At 44.2% G+C, this 27,175-nt stretch overlaps 1 protein-coding gene across 1 annotated transcript; it reads left to right on the top strand.

The window, feature by feature from the left end:
* The first annotated feature begins 639 nt into the window (after nucleotides 1-639).
* LOC120973854 (uncharacterized) lies at nucleotides 640-7,339 on the top strand. The gene is made up of 2 exons (XM_045233445.2): nucleotides 640-4,399; nucleotides 6,698-7,339. Exon 1 carries the CDS (start codon nucleotides 3,229-3,231, stop codon nucleotides 4,327-4,329), a length of 1,101 nt encoding a protein of 366 aa, XP_045089380.1. The 5' UTR covers nucleotides 640-3,228; the 3' UTR covers nucleotides 4,330-4,399; nucleotides 6,698-7,339.
* The last annotated feature ends 19,836 nt before the right edge of the window (nucleotides 7,340-27,175 follow it).

Genomic DNA, 27,175 nt, shown 5'->3' with positions numbered 1-27,175 from the left:
GGGGGGGGGGGGGGGGGGTGGACCACCCAGGTGCTCTTGTGTATTTCCCTCTGTATAGTCCCTGTCCCTGTCTTATCCTCTCTGTGCCATGCCTTTAACCCTTGTTATGATCTGCATTGTACTCCTTTGGTCCATCACATGTGAAAACCCCTTCACTCGGCCCCGCTGCACTTTTCTGCTTATCCCCGCCACAATCCTTGCATCCTGTCCTGCATAAGTGAAGCCCTTTCCAAAGCTGTCAAGTCAATCCATCCAACCTGTGGCCATCAAGTCAATCCCTCCAATCTATGGAACTTTGCTTTCTGGATTAATGCACTTACCTCAGAGAATTACTCGCTACGGATCCGAATTTTGGCATTCTTTTCCGTGCAACATTTTTTTTGTTTCTTTAGAATACCAAGTTGTTTTCAGTTCACACCTATGTCTAGTTCCTATTCTCCTCCGCATGGCATCTATCTTGAGTTGCACCTCTGCAAGTTGGGGCACTCTATTTCACCTATAGCAAGTTACTAAATTTTCACCCATGAAAACAAATTCACCTATAGTGATTTACAGCAGTACTTTCTTCGGGCATGCCTGTCAAAGCTCGAACTTTGTTTGCCTGCATGCAGACGCAACCTTTTACATTTCTTCCTGTTTGCAGTGCACTTTTGTGCTTCATGTTGTCATTAGTCTATTGAACTGATTCCTCTTTGGTACTGAACTCCGATCATTTTACAACTAAGCCTTTGTTTAGTCTACTGGTGCAGTTGAACCTGCAACCTAGGAGCCTCTGGCAGATTGCTGTTGGTGCTTTCTATGTGCAAATGCTATTTTTCCCCCTTTAATCACATTCGTCTCCTTTATGTCCGTGCTTCCTTCTCATCCTTGCCCTTCCTTTGAAGCAGGGCAACACACATACTATAGAGCACGGCACTGTTGCCCTGGTTGCTGCATGACGGAGCTTTAACTTTACAAGTATCACTAACAGAAAAATTGTTTGCAGAACTTTGCTGAATTTTTTCAGTATTTAATTGCTGGTTTTGATCTTGGGTTATCTATTCATAAGTTGCCTGCATTTTTTTTTTGGTAAAATAAATCTCAATTGCATTACAAAGCTTTGCAATAAGTATCCAACCATTCTCATCCCAAAGTCACTTAGTCTTCAATGTAACAGTGTGTAATCTTATGCATGCAGTCCCACAGCACGCTGACCACCCAGGAGTGGATGACGCTGTGTCGGCACTAGAACCACGAGAATCTGACCCTGCAGGCGTGGAAGGACATACTGGTCAAGAACTGACGGACGTCGCCGGGTTACCGCCGTGCAAGCGTGGTCGTCGCAGCGGCCGCTCGGGCTCCAGAACCCGCGGAGGCGGGTTGTGGTGGACGGGGAGAAGGAGGCTGAGGCTTGACCCGTGGTGGACGAGGGCCTGGGGGCGGATGAGGGGCCAGATCAAGGTGTTGTCCAGGACGGCTGCAGCCAAGTCTTTGGGCGGCAGTTAGCTAGATGGCCGCTGTGGCCAAGTCCATTTTATAAAGTTTATACTGTCGTCTACTGCGTGTTGGTCTTTTTGGTTTGCCGCCTGGTTTCAGAACACAAAATGGTACCATTGTTTCTTGTTTGTCAACACGCAAACGCCCGTTTTAGGTATGATGAACTGCGGTTTCACAGCATCCTATGCTAGCTGAGCTGGGCTCAAGACTGCAGCTTTCCGACTGATATGAAGAACTAGTATCTCCAACTTGATTGTTCCAGTAACTTGTGCTCCTGGGTGGGTGTTGCAACTTCATGGTGTCTAGAATTAGCACCAAACCTGGATGAAGTTCCAATTGTCACTTGTCAGTGGACACCTGTTATAATGGTGGTTTATGGATCTTGAATTCTTGCAATCTTGGCCCATCTTTATATGCTATAAGTTGGACGGTTTAATTTGGTTGCCTTGTGTTTTCACCAATTCCTGTTTACTATGCAGACTGCCGCTTTATAATATTTGATTTGATCGATCTCTTGAATTTGTCTTTTTATGGCCTGCTGATGGCTTGTTGGAGGCCGTCACTTAACTTGGTGTTGATCCGTTGGTTCATGTATGTAATCAACCATATCCTGTCCTGTCAGCACGTTCAATAGATCTGCATTGCTGCTGATGTATAAGTGCTGCACGCCATTGAAGAAGCCTATTCAGGTTTGCAGTTTTAACCTTTTCTTCTGGCTGCATTATCATGTCACTCTCCCGGCAAATCGTGCCGGTTCAGCTATCGATCTAGTAGTCTTCTCCGTAAGTATGTATGTATGTACTATGTAAATAGGTGGGTTTTTTTCATGCTCGACAAGATATATTTAACCAGTTATTGCTTACTATCGTTGATGGATGGAGTGATACAACTCGGTATTTTTTGACCTATTTTGTTTGTGGAATCAGTTATAGGTAAACTGGGAGCACCTTCTACCTTTTAGCCTCAGGTGTGGTGGTTTCATTGACGGCACGGTAGCGCATCCAAGACAACAACACAACAGTCAGTTGCGAGAACCAGAAAGCTATGGCTAAGCACGTCCAAGGGGCTGCAATGTTTTCTTTTCAGAATGACCACATTATCTTTTGTCCAGGGCCGTGGTGATAGCATATAGCATGATGATCATCGTGCTTTGTTTAGAGAGTCTTGTTTACAGGGAAATGAAGCCTTGAGTGCGTGAAATGAATTTGGTTCAATGTTGTGTACCATAAAAAGGTTAACGATGTAACTGTTTGTGAGGAAATGAAGCAGCGCTCGGTGTCTGCCTGTCTGGTATGAAACTATTTGGTGCTATGTTGTCACAAAAATGTTAGGTACGGAGTGTGACCTCAGAATGAACAAAAGAGAACAATTTAGACTTACTTGCAATATTATCTTTACAACACATCTATACAATGATCACACACTTTCACACAACATGCTTGCAAACCCTCGAACACGCCGCGCCTGCCAGTTTTCTTTTTTCTTTTTTTGATATCAGCTTCTTTTCTGGAGGGTTGCCAGCTAGTTTTTTTTCGCACACAGGCCCATCTATCTTTTTTTAGTGACACAGGTCCACAGTCACTCCAACACATTTCTCGGCCCATAGAACACATTTTCAGCCCACACGCAGATTGTCCATTCTACTGCCCATTTAGTCCGTCGGCTCACTTTCACAGTACACAGTCTCGTGCCCACTGCCACACAGCAGCGCCGCCGCCGCCGCCAGCACAGGCGCCGGAGAACGACCGGGAAATGGCCTTGCCGGCGATCCCTAACGAGATCCTGGCGGATATCTTCCTCCGCCTTCCCACCCCCAGAGGATCTCATCCGCGCCTCCGCCGCCTGCGTCTCCTTCCGCCGCCTCGTCGCCGACCACGCCTTCCTCCGGCGCTTCCGCAAGCTCCACCCTCCGCCCTCCTCGGCTTCGTCGACTACAGAGGCTTCCACCCCGCCGAACCGCCTCACCCCTCCGCGCCGGCGGCCAGCGCGGTCGCCAGCGCCGCGGACTTCGACTTCAAGTTCCCCCCCGATGGCGATACGGACTTGGACTGGACCGTGCGGGAAGTCCGCGACGGTCGCGTCCTCCTCGACAGACCCCGCCGCCACGACGAGCTCGAACCGCTCTTCAAGGAGATGGTGGTGTGCGACCCCCTGCACCGGCAGTACCTCCTGCTTCCCCCAATCCCCAGTGACCTAGCCGCTCCAGTGGTGAGCCAACTCCTGATAGAAAGGTCGTGCTTGGCCCAGTGCTTCCTCGCCCCTCCCAGCGACGACCAAATGGCAACCGCGACGGAGGAGACGTCATTCAGAGTGATCTGGCTGGTGGTGCTCCAGACCAGACCGGTGGCCCTCGTATTCTCCTCCGGCACAGGGCAATGGCAAGCCCCGAGTCGGAGCGAGTCGTTACCTGGCTTTTTGTTATCGACATGGAAGGTTTGGTTTGTGTCGCGCCATTATGCACATGGTTGCTTCGACTGGGTTTCAGGTTCATGTGAAAAACTGCTCGTGCTTGACATCCAGAGGATGGAGTTCTCCATGGCTGACCACCCACCCTGTGTCAGATTCCGGGGCGACGATGTGGCAATCGCGGAGGCAGGCCAAGGCATGACTGTGATGTTTGTGCCTAAACCGGACACAGATCGCCGTATTTATACTGTTTGGCGGCGAAGCAATGGTGGGAGTTCCGCCAAGTGGCAGATGGAGAATGAGACATTCTCGCTGGATTCTGGCTCCTTGATCAAGGGTGCGGTGGGGAGGCACTTGCTCCTATATTATGTTGGAAGCGTGTCGGTCAAGCCAGGTTGTTACATCCGGGATGTCGACACTTTGCAGCTTGAGAGGGTGTGTGATTGATATCCCCATCCGTCAGAAGTATATTGCAACTTCCCACCATCGTTATTATCATCACCGATGGTGTCAAGTGGTAAACCTTCTGTTGCATGCTAGTTACCTCCTTTCATTTATAGTTATAACTAGCAGATTGCTTGTCTGATACTTGCTAGCTCATTATTGTGATCAGTAAGTATTTCTTACATAGTTTAGTGGTTGCTGCTTTTTTTTTGTGCTTGTGGCAAAGCTGATCAGGCTAATTTGTTTGTCTTTCCTATGTGCCATCTTGAGGTAATTAGAGAAGTGAAAGGGAGGATCTAACACACTATAAGTAGAATTTTAGGGGTATTGCGAAATCGTAAAAAACACTGGCTCATAAGTCACAGAAATTGATTCAGCTTTTATGGCGAAGATAATGGAGATTGAATACAAGTTTAAATCAGGACATTGCTGCCAGTTCATCTTTGTAGCGTTCTTTCTTAGACACATTTATTCCAGTCAAGCAGGACTTGTGTTATCTGGAAGTCTTATGTGGTCACCGTTACAGTTGTAAATTTATCTTTATTGATTCCATATAAAAATTATCTTAAGATATAAGATGCAAAAATGTCTTATTGGTTTCCGATGTGAAAATTTATTCATTCTTTTTAATAAATATACGACACTAAAGTTTTAAATTAAATGCAGAATCACAAGCTATTTAGAATGACAAACCAAATGATATTATTTGCATTTGTCTGATCACGATAATCCTTGTTGCACCTCACAATGCATCTTTTTTAGCAAGAATTTTGCTGACACTTAATAGAGATTGGTAGTACTTTCATGGGATGCTAATGATGGGTATAATGATTGTGTTGTAGTTTGCGTTGTGGCTGGAATTGAGCAATTTTTAGCTATACACATCCGGCCATCCATTGGAGATTTAAGGGCTCGAGTCCTTAAGTGCTTTTGGTCCATCAGATTTGGGAACCTTGTCAGTAGGCCACAATATATAGTGTCTGTTTAGTCCCTGTCTTATCCTTTTGCCGTGTCTTCCTAAAACATATGTCAGGCCCCAAAACGGTATCATGCACATCTGGCCATCCACTGGAGTACTAACAAGGGTGTAATTATGGACAGATGGATTGTGTAATGCTTCGTGTCATGTACCGATGTACAGGTGGAGCAATATATGTGCCATGCCTTTAACCCTTGTTGTGATCTGCATTGTACTCTTTTGGTCTATCACATCTGAAAACCCTTCACTCGGCCACAATCCTTGCATCTTGTCCTGCATAAGTGAAGCCCTTTCCAAAGCCATCAAGTCAATCCATCCAATCTACAGAACTTTGATGTCTGGATTAATGCACTTACCTCAGAGAATTACTCGCTACGGATCCGAATTTTGGCATCCTTTTCTGCGCAACATTTTTTTTTTGTTTCTTTAGAATACCAAATTGTTATCAGTTCACACCTATGTCTATCACTTATTCTCCTCCACATGACGTCTATCTTGAGTTGCAGCTCTGAAAGTTGGGCCACTCTATTTCACCTATAGCAAGTTACTAAATTTTCACCCATGAAAACAAATTCACCTATAATGATTAATAGCACTCCAATCAATTTACAACTAAGCCTTTGTTTAGTCTACTGGTGCAGTTGAGCTTACAACCTAGGAGTCTCTGGCAGATCGCTGTTGGTGCTTTCTATGTGCAAATGCTATTTTTTTCTTTAATCATCTTCCTCTCCTTTATGTCTGTGATTCCTTCCCATCCATGCCCTTTTATCGAAGCAGGGCCACACACATACTATAGAGCACGGCACTGTTGCTCTGGTTGCTCCATCATGCATTTTTTGCTCAATTTTGTTTCTCGGCAGTCTGCATGACCGAGCTTAACTTTGCAAGTATAGCTAACAACAAAATTGTTTGCAGAACTTTGCTGAATTTTCTGAGTACTTAATTGCTGGATTTGATATTGGGTTATCTACTCATAAGTTGCCTGCATTTTTGTTTTGGTAAATCTCAATCGCATCACAAAGCTTTTAAACATTCGATGACGAGAAGGCTTGGACCTTGGAGTAGCGTAGTTTTTTTTAAAGTTTTGATACCTTTTGGAACTTGCTTTAGCTGGATATCAGGCTGTGCTGGATGCTTCTTTCGTTTTGTTGCAAATTGCAGGGCCCCTGCGTCGTTACCCTCGCTTTGCAGATGAGAAGTTTATTGTTGCCTGGTCCATGTTGCTGGGTGTTTTGACGCCAGGGCCTTGAATGTTTAAAGACTCTGTTTTATCAGTTTCCTTTCATTTAATGAAATGAAATCGGGGGCATGCCCCTCGTTTCGAACCATTCTCATTGCAAAGTCACTCAGTCTTCAATAGTTCAATGTAATAGTGTAATCTTGTGCATGCAGTCCCACGCCACGCTGACCACCCAGGAGTGGATGACGTTGTGTCGGCACCAGAACCACGAGAAGCTGACCCTGGAGGCGTGGAAGGACCTATTGGTCAAGAACTGATGGACCTCGCCGGGGGACCACCGTGCAAGCGCCGTCGTCGCTGTGGCCGCTCGGGCTCCAGAACCCGCGGAGGCAGGTCGCGGTGGACGGGGAGAAGGAGGCTGAGGCTTGACCCGTGGTGGATGAGGGCCTGGGGGCGGATGAGGGGCCAAATCAAGGTGTTGTCCAAGATGGCTGCGACCAAGTCCTTGGGCGCCAGGGGCTTGCCTTGACCAGGATGTGCTAGTAGCTAGCTGATGGGGACATGGAATGACTCGATCCTTTTTGTAAGGTTTATACTATTGGTCTGCTGCGTGTTGATCCTTTTTGGTTCGAAAACACAAAATGGTACCACTGTCAACACGCAGACGGCATCAAGCCGCGGTCTTCTAGAGCCAGTGTAGATCGACTGCTGCACGGTTATGTCGCTGTGAGGATGGTGCTGTATCATCATTTTCAATCGCTTCTCAGTATTGGTCTATCTGATTTCTTCGAGTTACCTTCTAGGGATCTGATTTCTAGTTAAGAAATCAAGCCCCAGTCTTCTAGAGCTGCAAATGGCATTGATCTGATTTCTTTGAGTTACCTTCTGGGGATCTAGAGATTTTTTCCATCCAAGCATGAACGCACTACTTGAACTTGATTCTTGTTCGTCCACTTCTTCGGTCCCTGTGTGTTGTTGTAGCAGGCAGGGGGCTAAATACCTGGCATCCTGGTTGATCTAGCTAGCATGTGAATGATCCTCTTTCATACAATTTATAATTGTTGAAATTTGTCTTTAGTAGGTTCAGGTTGAGATGAGCATTTGAGTGAAATTTGCTGGAGATGAGTGATCCATATGCATATGGATTTGCATTTCTCAGTAGCAGCTAGCTTGTCGATGGCAAAGTTTCTGTTTAATACTCTATGCAGTAGGTCAATCTGACGACTTGCTGTCGCTTCATTTCTATTCGATCGATCTCTTGTAGTACCATTTATTTATATTTTCTATCGTCTGCCGGCTTGTTGGAGGCCCCCAATTAACTTGGTGTTTTTTCTGCTGGTTCATGTAATCAACCATATTTGTCTCAAAAAATAATAATATAATCAACCATATCCTGGCAGCGCTTGGCGTGGAATAGATCTGCATTGCATTGCTGCTTATGTAAGTGCTTATTATTAGGTTTATTATTACTCTATTGTACATTGTCTTTTGTCGTGTGCATTCTGATGTCACTGTCCCGTTAAATCGTGCTGATCCGGCCATCTTGTAGTCTTCTCAAGCCTGTGTATCTTGTGATGAATACATTACGGTTGCAGATCCAAGGACGATAGGAAGGCAAGGCAAGCAGATACTGAACTCAACCCATCAACACTCAGCAGCATCGAGCAAGGCCGAGCAGAGGTGTTTTTAAAATTCGCGAATATTTTAAAAATTTGTGAACATTCTTAAAAAATGTTTGGCATTTTTAAATGGTTGAAAATGTTTATAAATTCAAGTAATTTTTGAAGTTCAAGAACATTTTCTAAATTCATAATTTTTTATAAATTTGCAAACAATTTGAAAATTATTTGGAACTCACCAACGTTTTCAATTCAAGATTTTCTCAAAAATTATTGATTTTTTAAATTTAAATTTTATTATTTTGCAAAGTATTTTTGAAAAAATTGCTAACATTTTTTTACGTAATAACATTTTAAATTTCCTCTGTGTTTTTTGTCTATTTTGCTTTCGCTCTGTTTTTCTCCTTCTATTCTCTGGATGGACCGAGCCCAACTAGGCTGACCAGCCAGCTAGCCCAAGCGAGCATCACACTCGTCTTTTTTCTCTTCGTACACGTTTGGTCGTCCTTGCACGCCTAGCATGTGGGGCACGAGTCTCAGTTTCCTACTTGATGCTTTAAATTGTCGGTAATTTGCATAGTGCAAAAATAGCTTGGTCATCCCCAATAGGAGGCAAGGAACAGGAGCGATTTCTCCAAATTGATTTTTCCAACTGTTTGGTAGCGGTTTTTACTGTATTTTTTGTTATTTGTTTTGAGTGTTTTTCTTTTTGTTTCTTGTCTTCCACCGGTTTTCCTCATGTTTTTTCTTTATTTATTCATTTCCCTATTTGTATTATTTTTTCTTTATTTGGAAAATTAGCTTACATTCTTTTAAAATTAAAGAATATTTTCTAAAAATGCACTAATATATTTGAAATTCAGGAATATTTATCAAATTTGAGGACAACTTTTGAAAACATGATACTTTTAGTTCTTTTGCAAACTATTTCTAAACTAGAGAACATTTTTATGACATGAAGATTTTCCAAAATTATTGAACATTGTTTAAAAATTTGTGAACATATTTTTATAATTCATTTTCTTTAAAAAACTATAGTTTTCTTAAATTCCTTTTTCTTGGATGTTCAAATCATTTTTTACTGCAACCGATTAGTTTGAGAAAATCGCTTGTAGGCCAGGCATCGTTTTGACGCATAGCACTTTCAGCCCAACGTAGCCCATTTTTATGTCGTCAGCTCATTTCGCACTCCACAGCAGTGCGCGCGCACACACACAGCCTAGTGCGAACTCCCACTGCCGCCGCCGCTGCCCGCACCGACGCCGGAAGATGGCCTTGCCGGCCATCCTCGACAAGCTCCTGGTGGAAATCCTCCTTCGCCTTCCCACCCCAGAGGATCTCGTCCGCGCCTCCGCCGCCTGCGTCTCCTTGCGCCGCCTCGTCGCCGACCGCGCCTTCCTCCGGCGCTTCCGCAAGCTCCACCCCACGCCCCTCCTCGGCTTCCTCGACTACAATGGATTCCACCCCGCCGTACCGCCTCACCCCTCCGCACCGGCGGCCAACGCCGTCGCCAGCGCCGCCGACTTCGACTTCACCTTCCTCCCCGCCCCGTACTGGGGCTGGACCGTGCGGGAAGTCCGCGACGGCCGCGTCCTCCTCGACAGAGCCTGCCGTCACGACGAGCTCGGACCCCTCTTCAAGGAGATGGTGGTGTGCGACCCCCTGCACCGGCGGTACCTCCTGCTCCCCCCCAATCCCCGATGACCTAGCCGCTCCGGTTGTGTGCCAAATCCTGATAGAAAGGGATTGCTTCGCCGACTGCTTCCTCGTCCCTTCCGGCGACGAAGCTATGGAGGAGACTTCATTCAGAGTTTTCTGGCTGGTGCTGCTCCAAACTAAACGGGTGGTCCTTGTCTTCTCTTCCGACACCGGGCAATGGCGAGCCATTACATCCCTGACTTGCAGCTTACCTGGCTTTGTCTTATCTACATTTACGATTTTGTTCGTCTCGCGCCATTACGCCCATGGCCGCTTCTACTGGATTTCAGGTTTGAGTGAAAAGTTGCTCGTGCTTGACATCCGGAGGATGGAGTTCTCCATGCCTGACCACCCACCATGTGTCAGAGTTTTGAGGGGTGATGTAGCCATCGTGGAGGCAGGCCAAGGCGTGACTGTGATGTTTGTGCCTAAACCTGACACATCTCGGCGTATTTATACTGTTTGGCGAAACAATGATTGGAGTTCCACCCAGTGGCAGATGGAGACTGAGGCATTTTCGCTGGATTCCGGGTAGGGGTGGAAACGGATCGGATGCGGATAGGATAGTGCTCTTACCACTTCCGTTTTCATATTTTCAAAACGAATATGAATGCGAATACGGATGTTATCGGATACGGATGTGGCTCGGATGTTATTCGAATACGGATACGTATCGGATGTTTTCTTGATTCGGAGCGGATACGAATAATAGTAACATATTGCTTAAGCATATCAGTCAATAGCTATGTGACATGAAATAATCAACTTGTGACATACAATAAGTCAATGATAAATAGTTTTATAAATAAATACTATTGTAATGCATAATAGTTTCTAAGTTTAATCATGCAAAGAGTAAAATTTGACCACTTATTTGGCATTTATGTTGGGTAATTGGAATACTGGGTAACAATTTTGAAAATTACCTCCCATAATATTATTCAGATACGGATATATCCACTTCCATATCCATATTTGTGTCAAAATCTCATGCCATATTTTATTTTTTATCTGTTAAATAAATTCGGATATGGATAATTTCCATTTCCATTTTGGTTTGGATGCGGATGTTTCGGATACGAATAGGCATTTTCTCGAATACGAATATCGGATATTTGGGATTATCCGCTACCACTTTCCACCCCTAATTCCGGGTCCTTTATGATAGGTGCAGTGGAGGCACTTGCTCCTACATTATGGCATGATCTCATCGGTCAAGACAGGCTGTTACACGCGGGATGTCAACACACTCCAGCTTGAGAGGGTGTGTGATTCATATCCCCACCAGTCAGAAGCATATTGCAACTTCCCACCATCGTTATTATCGTCACCGACAGTGTCAAGTGGTAAACTTTATGTTGCATGATAGTTACCTCCTTTCATTTACAATTATAACTATCACATAGCTTGTCTGATACTTTCTAGTTCGTTAATGTGATCATTAATTATTAGTTACATAGTTTAGTGGTTGTTGATTTTTTTGTGCTTGTGGTATAGCTGGTCAAGCTAATTAATTTGTTTGCCTTCTCTATTTGGCATCCTAAGGTAATTAGACAGGTGAACGGGAGGATCTAACACACAATAAGTAGCATTTTAGGGGTATTGAAAAATCGTAAAAAACACTGGATCACAACAATTGTTTCAATTTTTATGTCCAAGATAATGGAGAACGAATAGAAGTTTAAATCAGGACGTTGCTACCAGTTCATCTTTGTGTTGTTTTATCTTAGAAACATTTATTCCAGTCAAGCAGGACCTATGCTATCTTGAAGTCTTATTTGGTCACCGTTACACCTATAAATCAATTTCATGTAAAAAATTATCTTAAGACAGTAAGAGGCAAAAATTTCTTATTTGGTCTACGATGTGAAAGTTAATTCATTGTTTTATTAAATACTCCATATGATGCTAAAGCTTTAAATGAAATATAGTATTACAAGATATTTTGCATGATGAATCAAATTATTTGCATTTGTTTGGTCACGACAATCTTTATTGTACCTCACAATGCAAATTTGCAGACATTGACTGAATAGAGATTGGTATTACTTTCATGGGATGCTAATGATGGGCATGTTGATTATGTTGTAGTTTGCGTCGTGGTTGGAGTTGAGATTTTTTTTGCCATGCCGTTAACCTTTTTTTGCACTGAACATTGTGCACTACCTTTTGGTCCATCAGATTTGGGAACCTTGTCAATAGGCCATAATAGTCGTTTGCTTAATCCCTGTCTTATCCTTTCGTCGTATCTTCCTAAAACATATGTCAGGCCCCGAAACGATATCATGAACATCTGGCCATCCACTGGAGATCTAAGGGCTCGAGTCATTAAGTGAACTCGTCCTTGACTTCCACTTATTGCTTCGCGTCATCTCTCTTCATCTGGAGTGCTTGGAGACAATCCAACACCTACAGTTCAAACTACCAGATGAGCACTATTTACTGACCAACAAAACCTGTTTTAGACAGAATCCTCTCTTACTTTTACCAAAGTGACTATAATAGTGGATCTTATATGATTATATTAGCGAGAATTATAAATATTTTTCATGAAAAATCTATTAATATTACTTCTTTCAACCATATATTTTTAATGAAGACTTTTCCAGAGAAACTAAATAAAGGTTGCTAATACTATCATGGGATGGTACTTATGGACAGATGGATGGATTGTGTAGTACTTTGTGTTATGTACAGTACAGATGGAACAATATCTTCTGCCATGCCTTTAACCCTTGTTGTGCTATTCATTGTGTGCTTTTGGTCCATTACAACTGAAAACCCCTTCACTTGGCCACACTGCACTTTTCTGCTCTATCCCTGCTACAATCCTGTCATCCTGTCCTGCATAAGTGAAGCCCTTTCCAAAGCCATCAAGTCAATCCATCCAACCTGCGACCATCAAGTCAACCCATCCAATCTGCGGAACTTTGCTGTCTGAATTAATGCACTTATCTCAGAGAATTACTCGCTATGGATCTGAATTTTGGCTTTTTTTTCTGCACACCATTTTGTTTCTTTTGAATACCAAATTGTTTCCAGTTCACACCTATATCTATGTCATGTTCTCCTTCACATGACATTTATCTCCTATAGTAAGTTACTAAATTTCCACCCACGAAAACAGATTCACCTATAGTGATTTACGGCATTACTTTCTTCTGCCATGCCTGTCAAAATTCCAGCTTTGTTTGGCTACATGTAGACACAACCTTTTACTTTTCTCCATGTCAGCAGTGCACTTTTGTGATTCATGTTTCATTAGTCTATCAAATCGACTCCTCTTTGGTACTGAACTCCAATAATTTTACAACTAAGCCTTCGTTTAGTCTACTGGTGCAATTCAACCTACAACCTAGGAGCCTCTGGCAGATCGCTGTTGGTGCTTTCTACTCCCTCTGTTCCTAAATATAAGTCTTTGTAGAGATTTTAGTATGGACTACATACGGAGCAAAATGAGTGAATCTACAGTTCTACACTCTAAACTACGTCTATATACATCCGTATGTAGTTCATATTGAAATCTCTAAAAAGACTTATATTTAGGAACGAAGGGAGTATGTGCCAATGCTATTTATTTTCTTTAATCACCTTCCTCTCCTTTATGTCTGTGCTTCCGTCTCATCCATGCCCTTCCTTTGAAGCAAGGCAACACACATACTATAGAGCACTACACAGTTGCCCTGGTTGCTGCATGACCAAGCTTAACTTTACAACTATGATTAACAAAAAAGTTGTTTGCAGAACTTTGCTGAATTTTGTGAGTACTTAATTGCTGAATTTGACCTTGGGTTGTCTATTCATAAGTTGCCTGCATTTTTTGTAAATCTCAATCACATTACAAAGCTTTTCAATCAACACATCCAACCATTCTCATCCCAAAGTCACTTAGTCTTTAATGTAACAGTGTAATCTTGTGCATGCAGTCCCACGCCACGCTGGCCACCCAGGAGTGGATGACGCTGCGCCGGCACTAGAACCACGAGAATCTGACCCTGGAGGCGTGGAAGGACCTACTGGTCAAGAACTGACGGACCTCACCGGGGGACCGCCGTGCAAGCGCCATCGTCGCTGCGGCCGCTCGGGCTCCAGAACCCGTGGAGGTGGGTCGCAGTGGACGGCGAGAAGGAGGCTGAGGTTTGACCCGTGGTGGACGAGGGCCTGGGGGTGGATGAGGGGCCAGATCAAGGTGTTGTCCAGGATGGCTGCGGCGAAGTCCTTGGGCGGCTAGCTGATGGGGGCACAGAGCGAGTCGATTCTTTCTGTAAAGTCTATACTATTGGTCTGCCGCGTGTTGACCCTTTTTGGTTTCAGAACACAAAATGGTACCTTTGTCAACACGCAAACGGCTTGTTCTAGTTAAGAAATCAAGCCACAGTCTTCTAGAGCTGCAAATGGCATTGATCTGATTTCTTTGAGTTACCTTCTGGGGATCTAGAGAATTTTTTTCCATCCAATCATAACGCACTACTTGCACTTGATTCTTGTTGTTGATCCACTTCTTCGGTCCCTATGTGTTGCTGCAACAGGCAGGGGCTAAATAGCTGGTATCCTGGTTGATCGAGCTAGCATGTGGATCAGCACCAACAAAGTGAATGATCCCTCTTTCATACAATTTCTAATTTCTGAATCTTGGCTTGAGTAGGTAGAGATGAGCATTTTGGGTGAAATTTGCTGGAGATGAGTGATCCGTGCATGTGGAGTTGCATTTCTCTGTAGCACCTTGTTGATGGCAAGTTTTCTTGATGGGGAAAAATGGATGAGAGACCAGTTCAACTTCTCGGACCTCAGAGTGCGCCTCGTTGTTGTGACTTCTCCTTTATGTCTGACCTCCGGTGGGCGCGTTTCTTTTTTGAAGACCTTTTGGCATCAAATGGAACCATTGGAAGTGTTTCTGAAGGTACCACACATGAACCCCATTTTCTTCGACTTCGACAATTTGTGCCAGAGCTGCATGATGGAATGGCTATAGGTCTAATGGTAACATGCCAGCTTAGTTGAAAGTGTGAAAAAAAAATCATGTATAGAAGACAACACTGAGTCATTTGAAAGCAGTGCACTTGCCCATTTAGAGTAGAAGAAAGCATATTCAATCTCCAATTTAATTGTTCGTGTAACTCATGCTCCTGGGTGTGTTGGTTGCACCTTCATAGTATCTAGTCTAGGATTAGCACCAAACCTGGATGAAGTTTCAATTGCCATTCGACACCTGTTATGATCTGTTTCTGGATCTTGAATTCATGCAAATTTGACCCATTCACTAGTAGAAAACAGGGCTTTCGTTCGGGTCAGATAAGCCCATTACCGGGACTAATGTGAGCATTGGTCCCGGTTCGTGCGGCTAAAGGCATTAGTCCTGGTTTGAGACACGAACCGGGACTAAAGGGCATTGCACCTTTAGTCCCGGTTCGTGTCTCAAACCGGGACTAAAGGTCCCATTTTCAAACTCTACCCCCCTGGATCGCCTTTCCAGTTTTGTAAAAAGCAAAAAAAAAAATGATAAAAACTTCAAAAATTAAAATCCTTCGAGATGTAGTTATGTTACTACATCTACTAGTTAGGAAAATTTAAAACTTAAATTTGGACATGTTGCAAAAAGTGTAGGGAAAATGTAAAACGGCTATAACTTTTGCATACGATGTCAGGAAAAAACGTATAATATATCAAAATGTTCAACACGAAAATCCGCTTCCGATTTTGACAGCCTACGGCTTGTTTGCAAATTTTTAGAATCCTCAAATTCCAAAAGGAAAAAAAGATATGCTCAAATTTCAGTTTTTTTGAATTTTGGTTAAATCTGGTCAAACTATGGTCAAACTACTTATTCAAGAAGTATTAGTGTTACTACATAATTATTCAAGAATATTAGTGTTACTAAATAATTATTTTAATTTTTTTGAATTTTGGTCAAATCTGGTCAAACTATGGTCAAACTACTTACTCAAGAAATATTAGTGTTACTAAATAATTATTGTTTTTTAGAATAATAGTTTCAAACTCAAACAGTGAAACGTGTGACTTCATGCTCAAGCTAAACTCCTGAGGGTTAATAGGATTGACATCTTACTATTGTCAGGAAAACAACAAGTGCAGACTTGGAAATCAAAGAGAATAGAACCCGGAAGTAAAGCGTGCTCAGGCTGGAGTAGTGGCCTTTAGTCCCGGTTCGTATAAGAACCGGGACTAGGGGGGGGGCCTTAGTAACGACCCTTTAGTCCCGGTTCCCTTATGAAGCGGGACTAATGGCCCTTTTTCTACTAGTGATTCCTGTCTGATACGCAGTAGGTCAACCTGAAGATCTGTTGTTTCTTTATAATATTGAATCAATATCTTGTAGGAGTAGTATTTTTTTATGGTCTGATAGCTTGTTGGAGGCCGTCATTTAACTTGGTATCTTATCTTTCTTTTTTTTGAGGGTCAACTTGGTGTTTATCTGTCGGTTTGTTCATCCAATCAACCATATCCTGTCAGCATTCAGCACTTGGCGTTCAATAGATCTGCGTTGCTGCTGATGCAGTTATATCTGCTGCACGCCAGTGAAGAAGCCTATTCAGGTTCGCTGTTTTGGCCTTTCCTTCTGGCTGCATTCTCATGTCACTGTCCCGGCAAATCGTGCTGATTCATTCAGCAATCTTGTAGTCTTGTCCTAGTGTGTGCGTGCCTTGTGATGAATAATACATTACGGTTGCAGATCCAAGAAGGATAGGAAGGCAAGGCAAGCAGATACTGAACTCAACACATCAACAACACGGAGAACGGCCGAGCAGAGATGCTTCCTTCGTCGACTGGTCCTGCTGCTGCCGCGGCCTACACACAGCCGCAGCTGCGGCAGATGAGAGCGCAGTGCATCGTCTTCCTTGCCTTCAAGTACGTTTTTCTTGGGTAGCAAGCAAGAACCGGCCGGCCGGGCATAATTCCCTTGTTTCTTTCATCTTGACATGTGTGTGTGTTAGGAATCAGATGGAGCCCAGGAAGCGGCACCTCGAGATCGCGCTCGGTGAGGATGACATCGACGGAGCCGGCTGGCACGGCGAGACGACGACGAGCGAGCCTTCTCAAGCATCGTCGTCCTCTGCCGCACCGTTGCCGCTGCCACACCTCCTGCCCGTCTCCTCGCTGCGGCTGTCTCCGCCGGTGACGGAGCAGGAGCAGGAGAATCTCCACCGCAACGACGACCCTGAAGCAGAACATGAGTAATTGTTTTTTTTTTTGGTGAACATGAGTAATTGATGGTTGTATCCTCTTCTCCCCACCCCAGGACTGGGCCATCGACCAAAAATGAATGAGAGGCTCCTTTTGGATACAAAGTGTTGTGCTCACACATACCTACAACAACTTTGGTTAGCTTTCTACTCCCTCCGTTCGGATTTACTTGTCACAAAAATGGATGTATTTAGACGTATTTTAGTTTTGGATACATCCATTTCCGAGACAAGTAATTCCGAACGGAGGGAGTAGCTCATTAGTTTTGTGTTTTGTCGCATCTTTGTAGTTCTTTGTGCGTTGTGTATATCTAGCAAGGAGATGTAAACAAACGACATATCTGTTAAAATCTTTATGTACAAGATATAGATTAGCTAAGCCGAATTGTGTACATCATCATGCATATTTTTCCGAACTGAACTACTGAAGTACTCTTCCAAATGGTTGGTTGGTTCAACGCACAAGAAAAATACTCTGCAGAATAGTCTATTACTTGTATATTGTGATGATATTTCATGCCTATATTTTCTAATACTACGGTTTTTCGATACTATGGCTAAGAGTAAGGACAATGACGGCAGCCAGCTTAAAGAAAAATCCACACGACCTTTATAAGCTCATATAGTTACACGGCGAGTGAAGTTAAGAGTATAGCGGAAAAAAAAGAGAGTAAGGAGAATGACAGGGACTAGTTTCAACAAAAATCCATATGAGCTTATGTTGTTACACGGCGAATGAAGGTAAGAGTAAGGACCATGACGGGGACTAGTTTTCAATGACACCATTTCCTTAGACGCATATAAACGCCAATCAAAAGACATGTGAGGTTGTTTATATGGACATTCTATAAAGGTCGCAATGGCACACAAAAAGTTATCGTTTCTCTATGGGTTTAGAAGAGCTTTGCCACACCTACATAAAATTCTTACATAACTTTACGAACGTGCTGACTTGGCCTGATTTGATTTGAAGAAAAAAAAAGTTTTTTTAGGGTCAGCGGGTAGGTAACGTTTTTTGTTTTTGAGGGCTATAGGGGTCAGGGTAGGTTACGTAGGTTTTTTTTTCCTTTTGAGTAAAACGTAGGTCTATTTTCGGGTTAAGAATTTGCGTTCTGTGAAGACGACAGCTTAAGTTTTCGGCCCGCAACACCAACACTTTCAGCCCACAGCACAATTTATCCCCACTTTATATAGGCCGAAGTTGTATTCTGCAGCCCATTTAGGCCGTCGGCCCACCTACGCAGTACTCCAGACTCCAGTACACACTGCATCGTGCGGACTCCTACAGAGCAGCACACAGCACCACACACACAGCCGCCGCCGCCGGAGAGCTGCCGGAAGATGGCCTTGCCGACGATCCCCGACGAGCTCCTGGCGGAAATCCTCCTCCGCCTTCCCACCCCAGAGGACCTCATCCGCGCCTCCGCCGCCTCGTCGTCAACCGCGCCTTCCTCCGGCGCTTCCGCAAGCTCCACCCTCCGCCCCTCCTCGGCTTCGTCAACTACAAAGGCTTCCGCCCCGCCTTACGGCCTCACCCCTCCGCGCCGGCGCCCGCGCCGCCGACTTCGACTTCGCCTTCCTCCCCGCACCTGCCTTCGACTGGTCCGTGCGGGAAGTCTGCGACGGCCGCATCCTCCTCGACAGACCCAACCGTCACAACGAGCTCGGATCCGTCTTCAAGGAGATGGTGGTGTGCGACCCCTTGCACAGGCAGTATCTCCTGCTCCCCCCGCTCCCCGGCGACCTAGCCATTTCGATTGTTGTGGCACTCGCGATTGAAGGGCCGTGCTTCGGCGAATCCTTCCTCGCCCCTCCCGGCGACGACGAGGAGGCGGCTGCTACTACTGAGGGGACGTCATTCAGAGTGATCTGGATGACGCTGCTCCAAACTAAGCCGATGGCCGCTGTCTTCTCCTCCGGCACAGGGCAATGGCAAGCCCTGAGTCGGAGCGAGCCGTTACCTGGATTTTTGTTATCGACGTGGAAGTTTTGGTTCGTGTCGCGCCATTACGCACATGGTTGCTTCTACTGGGTTTCAGGTACCAGTGAAAAATTGCTCGTGCTTGACATCCGGATGATGGAGTTCTCCATGGTTGACCACCCACCCTGTGCCAGATATTCGGGCGATGATGTGGCCATCGTGGAGGCAGGCCAAGGCATAACTCTGATGTTTGTGCCTAAACCGGACACATCTCGCCTAATTTATACCGTTTGGCGGAACAATGGTGGGAGTTCCACTCGGTGGCAAATGGAGAATGAGCCATTCTTGCTGGATTCTGGGTCCGTGATCAAGGGTGCGGTGGGTAGGCACTTGCTCCTATATTATGTTGGAAGCTCGTCCGTTGAGCGAGGTTGTTACACGCGGGACGTCGACACATTCCAGCTTGAGAGGGTGTGTGGTTCATATCCTGACCCGTTAGAAGCATATTGCAACTTCCCACCATCGTTATTATCGTCGCCGACAGTGTCAAGTGGTAAACTTTCTGTTGTATGCTAGTTACCTTCTTCCTTTCATAATTATCACTATCGCATAGATTGTCTGATGCTTGCTACTCCGTCCGTCCCATAATATAAGATTGTTTTTCAAGCTATGTTAGCTTGAGAAACGATCTTATATTGTGGGACAGAGGAAGTAGTTTCTTATTGTGCTCAGTAATCATTACTTGCAAGGTTAAGTGGTTTTTGGCTATTTGTGCTTGTGGCAAAGCTGATCAAGCTAATTGTTATGTTTGTCTGTTCTATTTGCCAGCTTATGCCATCTTGTACACTAGGAGTAACCTTTTAGATGCATCATAAAACCGTAGAAAAACACCGGATGGTGCAATACCTTTGCCATGCCTTTAACCGTTTCTGCAACATGCATTGTTTTCTGTTGGTCCATTACATCTAAAAACCTTGTCACTGGGCAATTTCCTTTCATCCTATCCTGCATAAATGAAGCTCTTCCAAAGTCATCAAGTCAATCCATACAACCTGCTGAAATTTGCTGTCTGAATTAGTGCCCTTGTCTCAGAGAACTACTTGCTACAATTCTAAAATTTGGTATAAATTTTCTGCACATCTTTTTATCTCCTTAGAAATCTCAAATTGTTAGAGGGTAGGACGTGGCCCACCCAGATTTGAGAAAACAATTTCTATCATATACTATTTTGCCTATTTCAGCCCAAAAATAGCTGACTAATTATGCCAACAACCCACCTCCCTTCCGGTCACCCCCTTCTCTTAGACATGTGAGCTAGAGAGACCTAACTCTATTTGTCGGCTCCTCCCAGGTTCCCGCTCTGGCGCTGCAACACTCCCAGGATGCCGCCGGCTCGTCGTCTCCCTCCGCTCCAGCAACCGCCGAGGCTTCCGGCTCCCGCGAACCCGCCCTCTTCTCCAGCGACCGCTGAGGCGTCGACCGGTGCGCCACCAAGCTGCCGGTGCGCTGGCTACCAGCGCCATCCCACAAGGTGAGCGTCCTCCCTCCTGTCCAGTGTGATTTCTAAATATGTGATGGACATGGCTCATGAATGTAGGCATTTGGACTTTTGGAGAGCTGCTGAGAGTATTGCGAACAGAGCATAATCCAGATATTTATGTTATATTTTACCAATATTGTATGACACTTGGATTAGGTTTAAAATAATAATTGTAGTGCACACCCTCCATTTCATTGCTTAGTTTACCACTGCCTATCAAAACCCAACTTTGTTTGCCTGCATGTAGATGTAACCTTTTACATTTTCCCCTGTTGTCGGTGCACTTTTGTGGTTCTTGCTGTCATTAGTCTGTCAAATTGACACCTCTTTGGTATTGAATCGTTGTACAACCAAGACACCGTCTTTGATGCGTATTGTTGCAATGGAATCTATGACTCTTCTGCCCGATTGCCATGGCTGATTTTTATGTGCAAATGTTTTTTTTCTCCTTTAATCATTGTCCTCACCTTTATGTATATGATCCCTTTAATTTTCTTCCTTTGAAGCATGGAAACGTACAAATTGAAATTTTCCTGGTTGTAGCATGATTGAGCTTGACTGTACTAGTATCATCAACAATTTTTTTTACTGAACTTGGTTGAATTTTGTGAGTACTCGATTGCTGGATTTGACATCGGGTTCTCTCTACATAAGTTGGCTGCTGCAACTTTCTTAAATCTCAGTGACATCACTAAAGCTTTTCAATTAAAATTCACCATCTCATCTGAAGGTCACTTCCCTATAACCTACCTACAGACTATTAATAGTGCACCATCAAAGAGAGTAAGCTATCTAAACACAAAATTCTATGGACCTAGTTTATTAATTTTCTAACCCAATCAAAGTTCTCTGTAAACATGTTTTTCACAAAATGGATAGCGAAACCGGTTTTCCTAGAACTCAGCTAAAACTCGTTTTCTATAATCTCATCACTAATCCTGAATATCCAAACAACCACTAAATCTCAGTCACATTACTAAGCTTTTCAGTTAAAATTCACCATTCTCATCTGAAGGTCATCTCATATATAACCTAGCTACATCCTAATAATTGTGCACCATCAAAGAGAGTAAGTTCAGCCTTAGTAGTGTGCAACATTAAGTGAAAATGCCAGACAACAAAAAATATGGTGTATCTTTCTGCATGTAGGGACACACCATGCTGATGCCCAGGGAGCGGGGGAGCCTGAACTACGAGAATCTGACCCTGGAGGCGTGCTAGGACCTGTTATAGCAGCAGCCGCACAAGCTCCAAACCCCTTGTTGGTCGTCGAAGGTCAGACAATTCTCATCTGAAGGTCACTTCATATATAAGCTAGCTACAGACTAATAGTTGCACACCATAAAAGAGAGCAAGCTCAACCTTATTAGTGTCAACATCAAGTGAAATTGTCAGACAACCAAAAAAACAGATAATGGTGTAGCATGATTTTCTTCTTTAATCATCGTCCTCTCCCTTTAATTTTCTCCTTTAATCATCGTCCTCTCCCTTTACTTTTCTTCTTTTCAAGCATGGAAGGGCACAAATTGAAATTTCCCTGGTTGTAGCATGATTGAGCTTGACTGTACTAGTATCATCAACATTTTTTTTACTGAACTTGGTTGAATCTTGTGAGTACTCGATTGCTGGATTTGACATCGGGTTCTCTCTACCTAAGTTGCCTGCTGCAACTTTCTTAAATCTCAGTGACATCACTAAGTTTTTCAATATTCACCATCTCATCTGAAGGTCACTTCACTATAATCTACCTACAGACTATTAATGGTGCACCATCAAAGAGAGTAAGTTCAGCCTTAGTAATGTGCAATATTAAGTGAAAATGTCAGACAACCAAAAATTAGCAATAGCTCCATTTGATGGTGTATCCTTCTGCATGTAGGGACACACCATGCTGATATCCAGGGAGCAGGGGAGCCTGAAGTATGAGAAGCTGACCCTGGAGGCGTGCGAGGACCTGTTGTCGTAGCAGCCGCCCAAGCTTTGATCCCCTTGTTTGTCGTCAAAGGTCAGACAACCATTCTCATCTGAATGTCACTTCATATATAACCTAGCTATAGACTAATAGTTGTGCACCATAAAAGAGAATAACTTCAGCCTTAGTAGTGTGCAAACATTAAGTAAAAATGTCAGATAACCGAAAATTAGCAAAGAGCTCCATCTAATGGTGTATCCTTGTGCATGCAGGCACACGCCATGCTGACGCCCAGGGAGCAGGGGATGATGTGCTGGCGCTTGAACTACAGGAAGCTGACCCTGGAGGCATGCAAGGACCTGTTGTCGCAGCAGCAGCCCAAGCTCTGAACCGCTTGTTCGTCGTCGAAGGTCAGACAACCATTCTCATCTGAAGTCCACTCCATATATAACCTTAGCTACAGACTAATAGTTGTGCATCGTAAAGGGGGTAGGCTCAATCTTACTGCTTTAGTAGTGTGCAACTGTAAGTGAAAGTGTCAGACAACCAAAAGTTAGCAATAGCTCCATTTAATGATGTATCCTTCTGCATGTAGGGACACGCTATGCTGATGTCCAGGGAGCAGGGGAGCCTGAAGTACGAGAGGCTGACCCTGGAGGCTTGCAAGGACCTGTGGTCGCAGCAGCTGCCCGAGCTCTGAACCCCTTGTTTGTCATCGAAGGCAAGACAACCATTCTCATCTGAAGTTCACTTCACATATAACCTAGCTACAGATTAACAAGTGAGATTGTCTTCAGACAACTGAAAATAACAATAGCTTCATTCAATGGTGCATCCTTGTGCATGCAGGCACACGCCATGCTGACGTCCATGGAGTGGCAGGTGATGTGCTGGTGCGTGAAGTACGAGAAGCTGACCCTAGAGGTGTGCAAGGACCCGTTGTGGCAGCGGCCGCCCAAGCTTCAAACTCCTTGTTCATTGTGGAAGGTCAGACGACCATTCTCATGTGAAGGTCACTTCATATATAACCTAGCTACAAACTAATAGTTGCACACACTAGTAGAAAACAGGGCTTTGGTCACAGGGCAATATTAATATTAGTCCCGGTTTAGTCACGAACCGGGACTAATGTGAGCATTGGTCCCGGTTCGTGCGGCTAAGGCATTAGTCCCGGTTCACCTGAGCCCTTTAGTCCCGGTTTGAGACACGAACCGGGACTAAAGGGTGCGATGCCCTTTAGTCCCGGTTCGTGTCTCAAACCGGGACTAAAGGACTCATTTTCAAACTCTACCCCCCCCCTTGGATCGCCTTTTCGGTTTTGTAAAAAGCAAAAGAAAATGATAAAAACTTCAAAAATTAAAATCCTTCCAGATGTAGTTATGTTACTACATGTACTAGTTAGGAAAATTTAAAAACTTAAATTTGGACATGTTTTGCAAAAAGTGTAGGGAAAATGTAAAACGGCTATAACTTTTGCATACGATGTCAGGAAAAAACGTATAATATATCAAAATGTTCAGCACGAAAATCTGCATCCGATTTTGACTGCCTACGGCCTGTTTGCAAATTTTTAGAATCCTCAAATTCTAAAAGGAAAAAAAGTTATGCTCAAATTTCTGTTTTTTTATTTTTGTTAAATCTGGTCAAACTATGGTCAAACTACTTATTCAAGAAGTATTAGTGTTACTAAATAATTATTCAAGAATATTAGTGTTACTAAATAATTATTCAAGAATATTAGTGTTACTAAATAATTATTCAAGAATATTAGTGTTACTAAATAATTATTTCAGTTTTTTTGAATTTTGGTCAAATCTGGTCAAACTGTGGTCAAACAATGGTCAAACTAATTATTCAAGAAATATTAGTGTTACTAAATAATTATTTAAGTTTTTTTGAATTTTGGTCAAATCTGGTCAAACTGTGGTCAAACTATGGTCAAACTACATATTCAAGAAATATTAGTGTTACTAAATAATTATTGTTTTTTAAAACAATAGTTTTAAACTCAAACAGTGAAATGTGTGACTTCATGCTCAAGCTAAATTCCTGAGGGTTAATAGGATTGACATCTTATTATTGTCAGGAAAACAACAAGTGCAGACTTGGAAACGAGGGATAATAGAACCCGGAAGTTAAGCGTGCTCTGGCTGGAGTAGCGAGATGATGGGTGACCGTCCGGGAAGTTAGATGATTTGGAATGATGAGGGGTGATTAGAGATTAGAGGTTAAATTGAGCAGTGATGAGGGGTGGTGATTAGAGATTAGAGGTTAAAATAATTCAGAAATTTGAAAAAAAAAATTCAAAAAAAATTTGAAAAAAAAATCATAAAATTTCTTGGACAAAAGGCCCTTTTTCTACTAGTGACACCATAAAGAGAGCAAGCTCAGCCTTAGTGGTGTGCAACATCAAGTGAAATTGTTAAGACCACCGAAAATTAGCAATAGCTCCATTTATGATGTGCTGGCGCCAGAACTACGAGAAGCTGACCCTGGAGGCATGGAAGGACCCGATGTGGCAGCGTCCACCCAAGCTCCTGACCCCTTGTTCGTTATCGAAGGTCATACAACCATTCAAGGTCACTTCATATATAACCTAGCTACAGACTAATAGTCACACACCATAAAAGAGAATAAGCTCAGCCTTAGTGCTGTACAATATCAAGTGAATTTGTCAGACCCCGAAAATTAGCAATAGCTCCATTTAATGGTATATCCTTATGCGAGGCACACGATTATTAGCAATAATCACATGAAAGCAATATACGGCACACGATTTCCATACCCCCATTACAAATCCTGATGCACCTTTTGGGCCAACCGTTAAGTGGTGCGAGACAAATGAAAACTAGCAATAGCTCCATTTTAATGGCGTGTCTTTTTCTCAAAAATAAATAAAAAAATAATAGGGTGTCTTTGTGGAATGCAGGCACACCCCATGCTGATGTTGCCCAGCGAGCGGGGATCGATGTGCTGGTGCCTGAACTACGAGAAGCTGACCCTGAAGGCGTGCAAGGACCTCTTGTCGCAGCGGCCTCCCAAGCTCCAGACCCCTTGTTGGTCGTCGAGAACGATGACGATGCTGAGGCGGGTCACGGTGGTGCGAGGAGGAGGCGTTGAGGTTGGGGCTGGGGCTGGGGCTGAACCTGCGGAGGTTGCAGAGCCGGGTAGGCGAGGTGGAGAGGGCGGCGTGCGAGGAGGCGAGGGGCCAGAGTATGTGGTGGTAGGAGGTTAGCTAGATGGAGTGAGCAAGAGTGACTCCATCCTTTTTGTAAAGCTTACTTGTTTGATCTTGTGCCGTGCTGGTCTCTGCTTGTTGTGCAACTGTCGCTTGCTCATTGTTGTTTTTGTTGTGGTGTCAACTCAGTCAGCCGTTTGTTTCGAGAGGATGGATGTTCACTCATAATTTTAGGTGTTGAGCCGCGTTACTAACAGGCTATGGTGGATGTGCTTCTTTCTTTCTTTCTGAATTATTATCTGCTCTATTTATAAGCTGAGCAATTCTCTCTACCTTTAACTGAACATACAGACAAGAGAGCTAGACTGAACTTGATCTTCAGAAGTAACCGACGACAGTAACATGAAATTCATCTTCATAGACTTCATCCTCATTTGAACTCATGCTCGGGCATGCTCACCGTAGCCACGCCTGCTCCTCTGTTCCATTTCCAATATTAATATGATTTTGTTATACTGTGTACGCCCTCCATCCCAAAATAAGTGTCCTTGATTTAATATAACTTTGTATTAAAGTTGTACTAAAAGCTTGTACTCCCTCCGTAAAGTAATATAAAAGCGTTTAGATCAGTGATCTAAATGCTTTTATATTAGTTTACAGAGAGAATACTAAATTAGCGATACTGATACTTATTTCAAGACGGATGGAGTAGTATATTAGGTTGTGTGTCGCTGTCTAATTTGCTTGTGCAAGTGATATGAGATGATTTACAGTTATGCTAAGGGTATCTCCATCGTGGACTCTCAAACTGCCCACAACCATCCGGATTGAGCGGTTAGGAATTTGCCATCCAACGCGGTACTCCATCGGCCCATGGATCGGTCCGGTTGTCCATTTTTTCACAAACCGGACGCAAATAGGGGGGCTTTGCGGGTGTCTTGACCACTGCCTCGCACGTGTCCGACACGCTGGTCACACCCAAACACCCTTTTCCTCTCACACGTGAACGCACCTTGCTTCTCCCGCGCCACATCATGTCGGCCCAAAGGTACGTGACCATTCACTGGAGCGGAGCGGGTGGACGTCGTGTCCTGGTCTCTGCGCCTGTTCAATGCCGGAGAGACTTTATCGGATGAGAAGACATTGCTTTCTTCACATTCAAACTAGCTGCCCGCTCGTCTACCAGCCGACATTAAACAAGCGCATCGGCAGATAAACCCACTCTGGCTCCCACATTCACATAGCCTGCCGCATGGCCTGGCTGGCGTCCGCTATTTATTGGCAGGGTCAAGCATGATCTTCACCCCCACCCCCTCGATCCTCCTATTTGCACCATGTCCGCTATAACAGTGAGCTCCAAAGCATTGTGGCTGGCATAACAGCCGACTGGTAGGCCAGCCGTGCGAGCCGGACATAGGCTAGCTTACCAGTGAGCTCGTTGAAGGCCAGCGACGACGACGAGACGATGGACCAGGTGTCGGACGATGAGCCGACACCATCGCCTGGACCGGTCCATGTCACCTTCACCTTGGAGCAGGCGCGGGCGCACTTCAACACCATGCGGAAGAGTAGCCGCCGCCACGGTGTCGGCATTCCGGCAGGCGCAGGAGGACCAACGCT

The sequence above is a fragment of the Aegilops tauschii genome, chromosome 2 (assembly GCF_002575655.3).
Source record: "Aegilops tauschii subsp. strangulata cultivar AL8/78 chromosome 2, Aet v6.0, whole genome shotgun sequence".
In the NCBI taxonomy this organism is placed as follows: domain Eukaryota; kingdom Viridiplantae; phylum Streptophyta; class Magnoliopsida; order Poales; family Poaceae; genus Aegilops; species Aegilops tauschii.
This window is presented reverse-complemented; position numbering and strand designations above follow the sequence as displayed.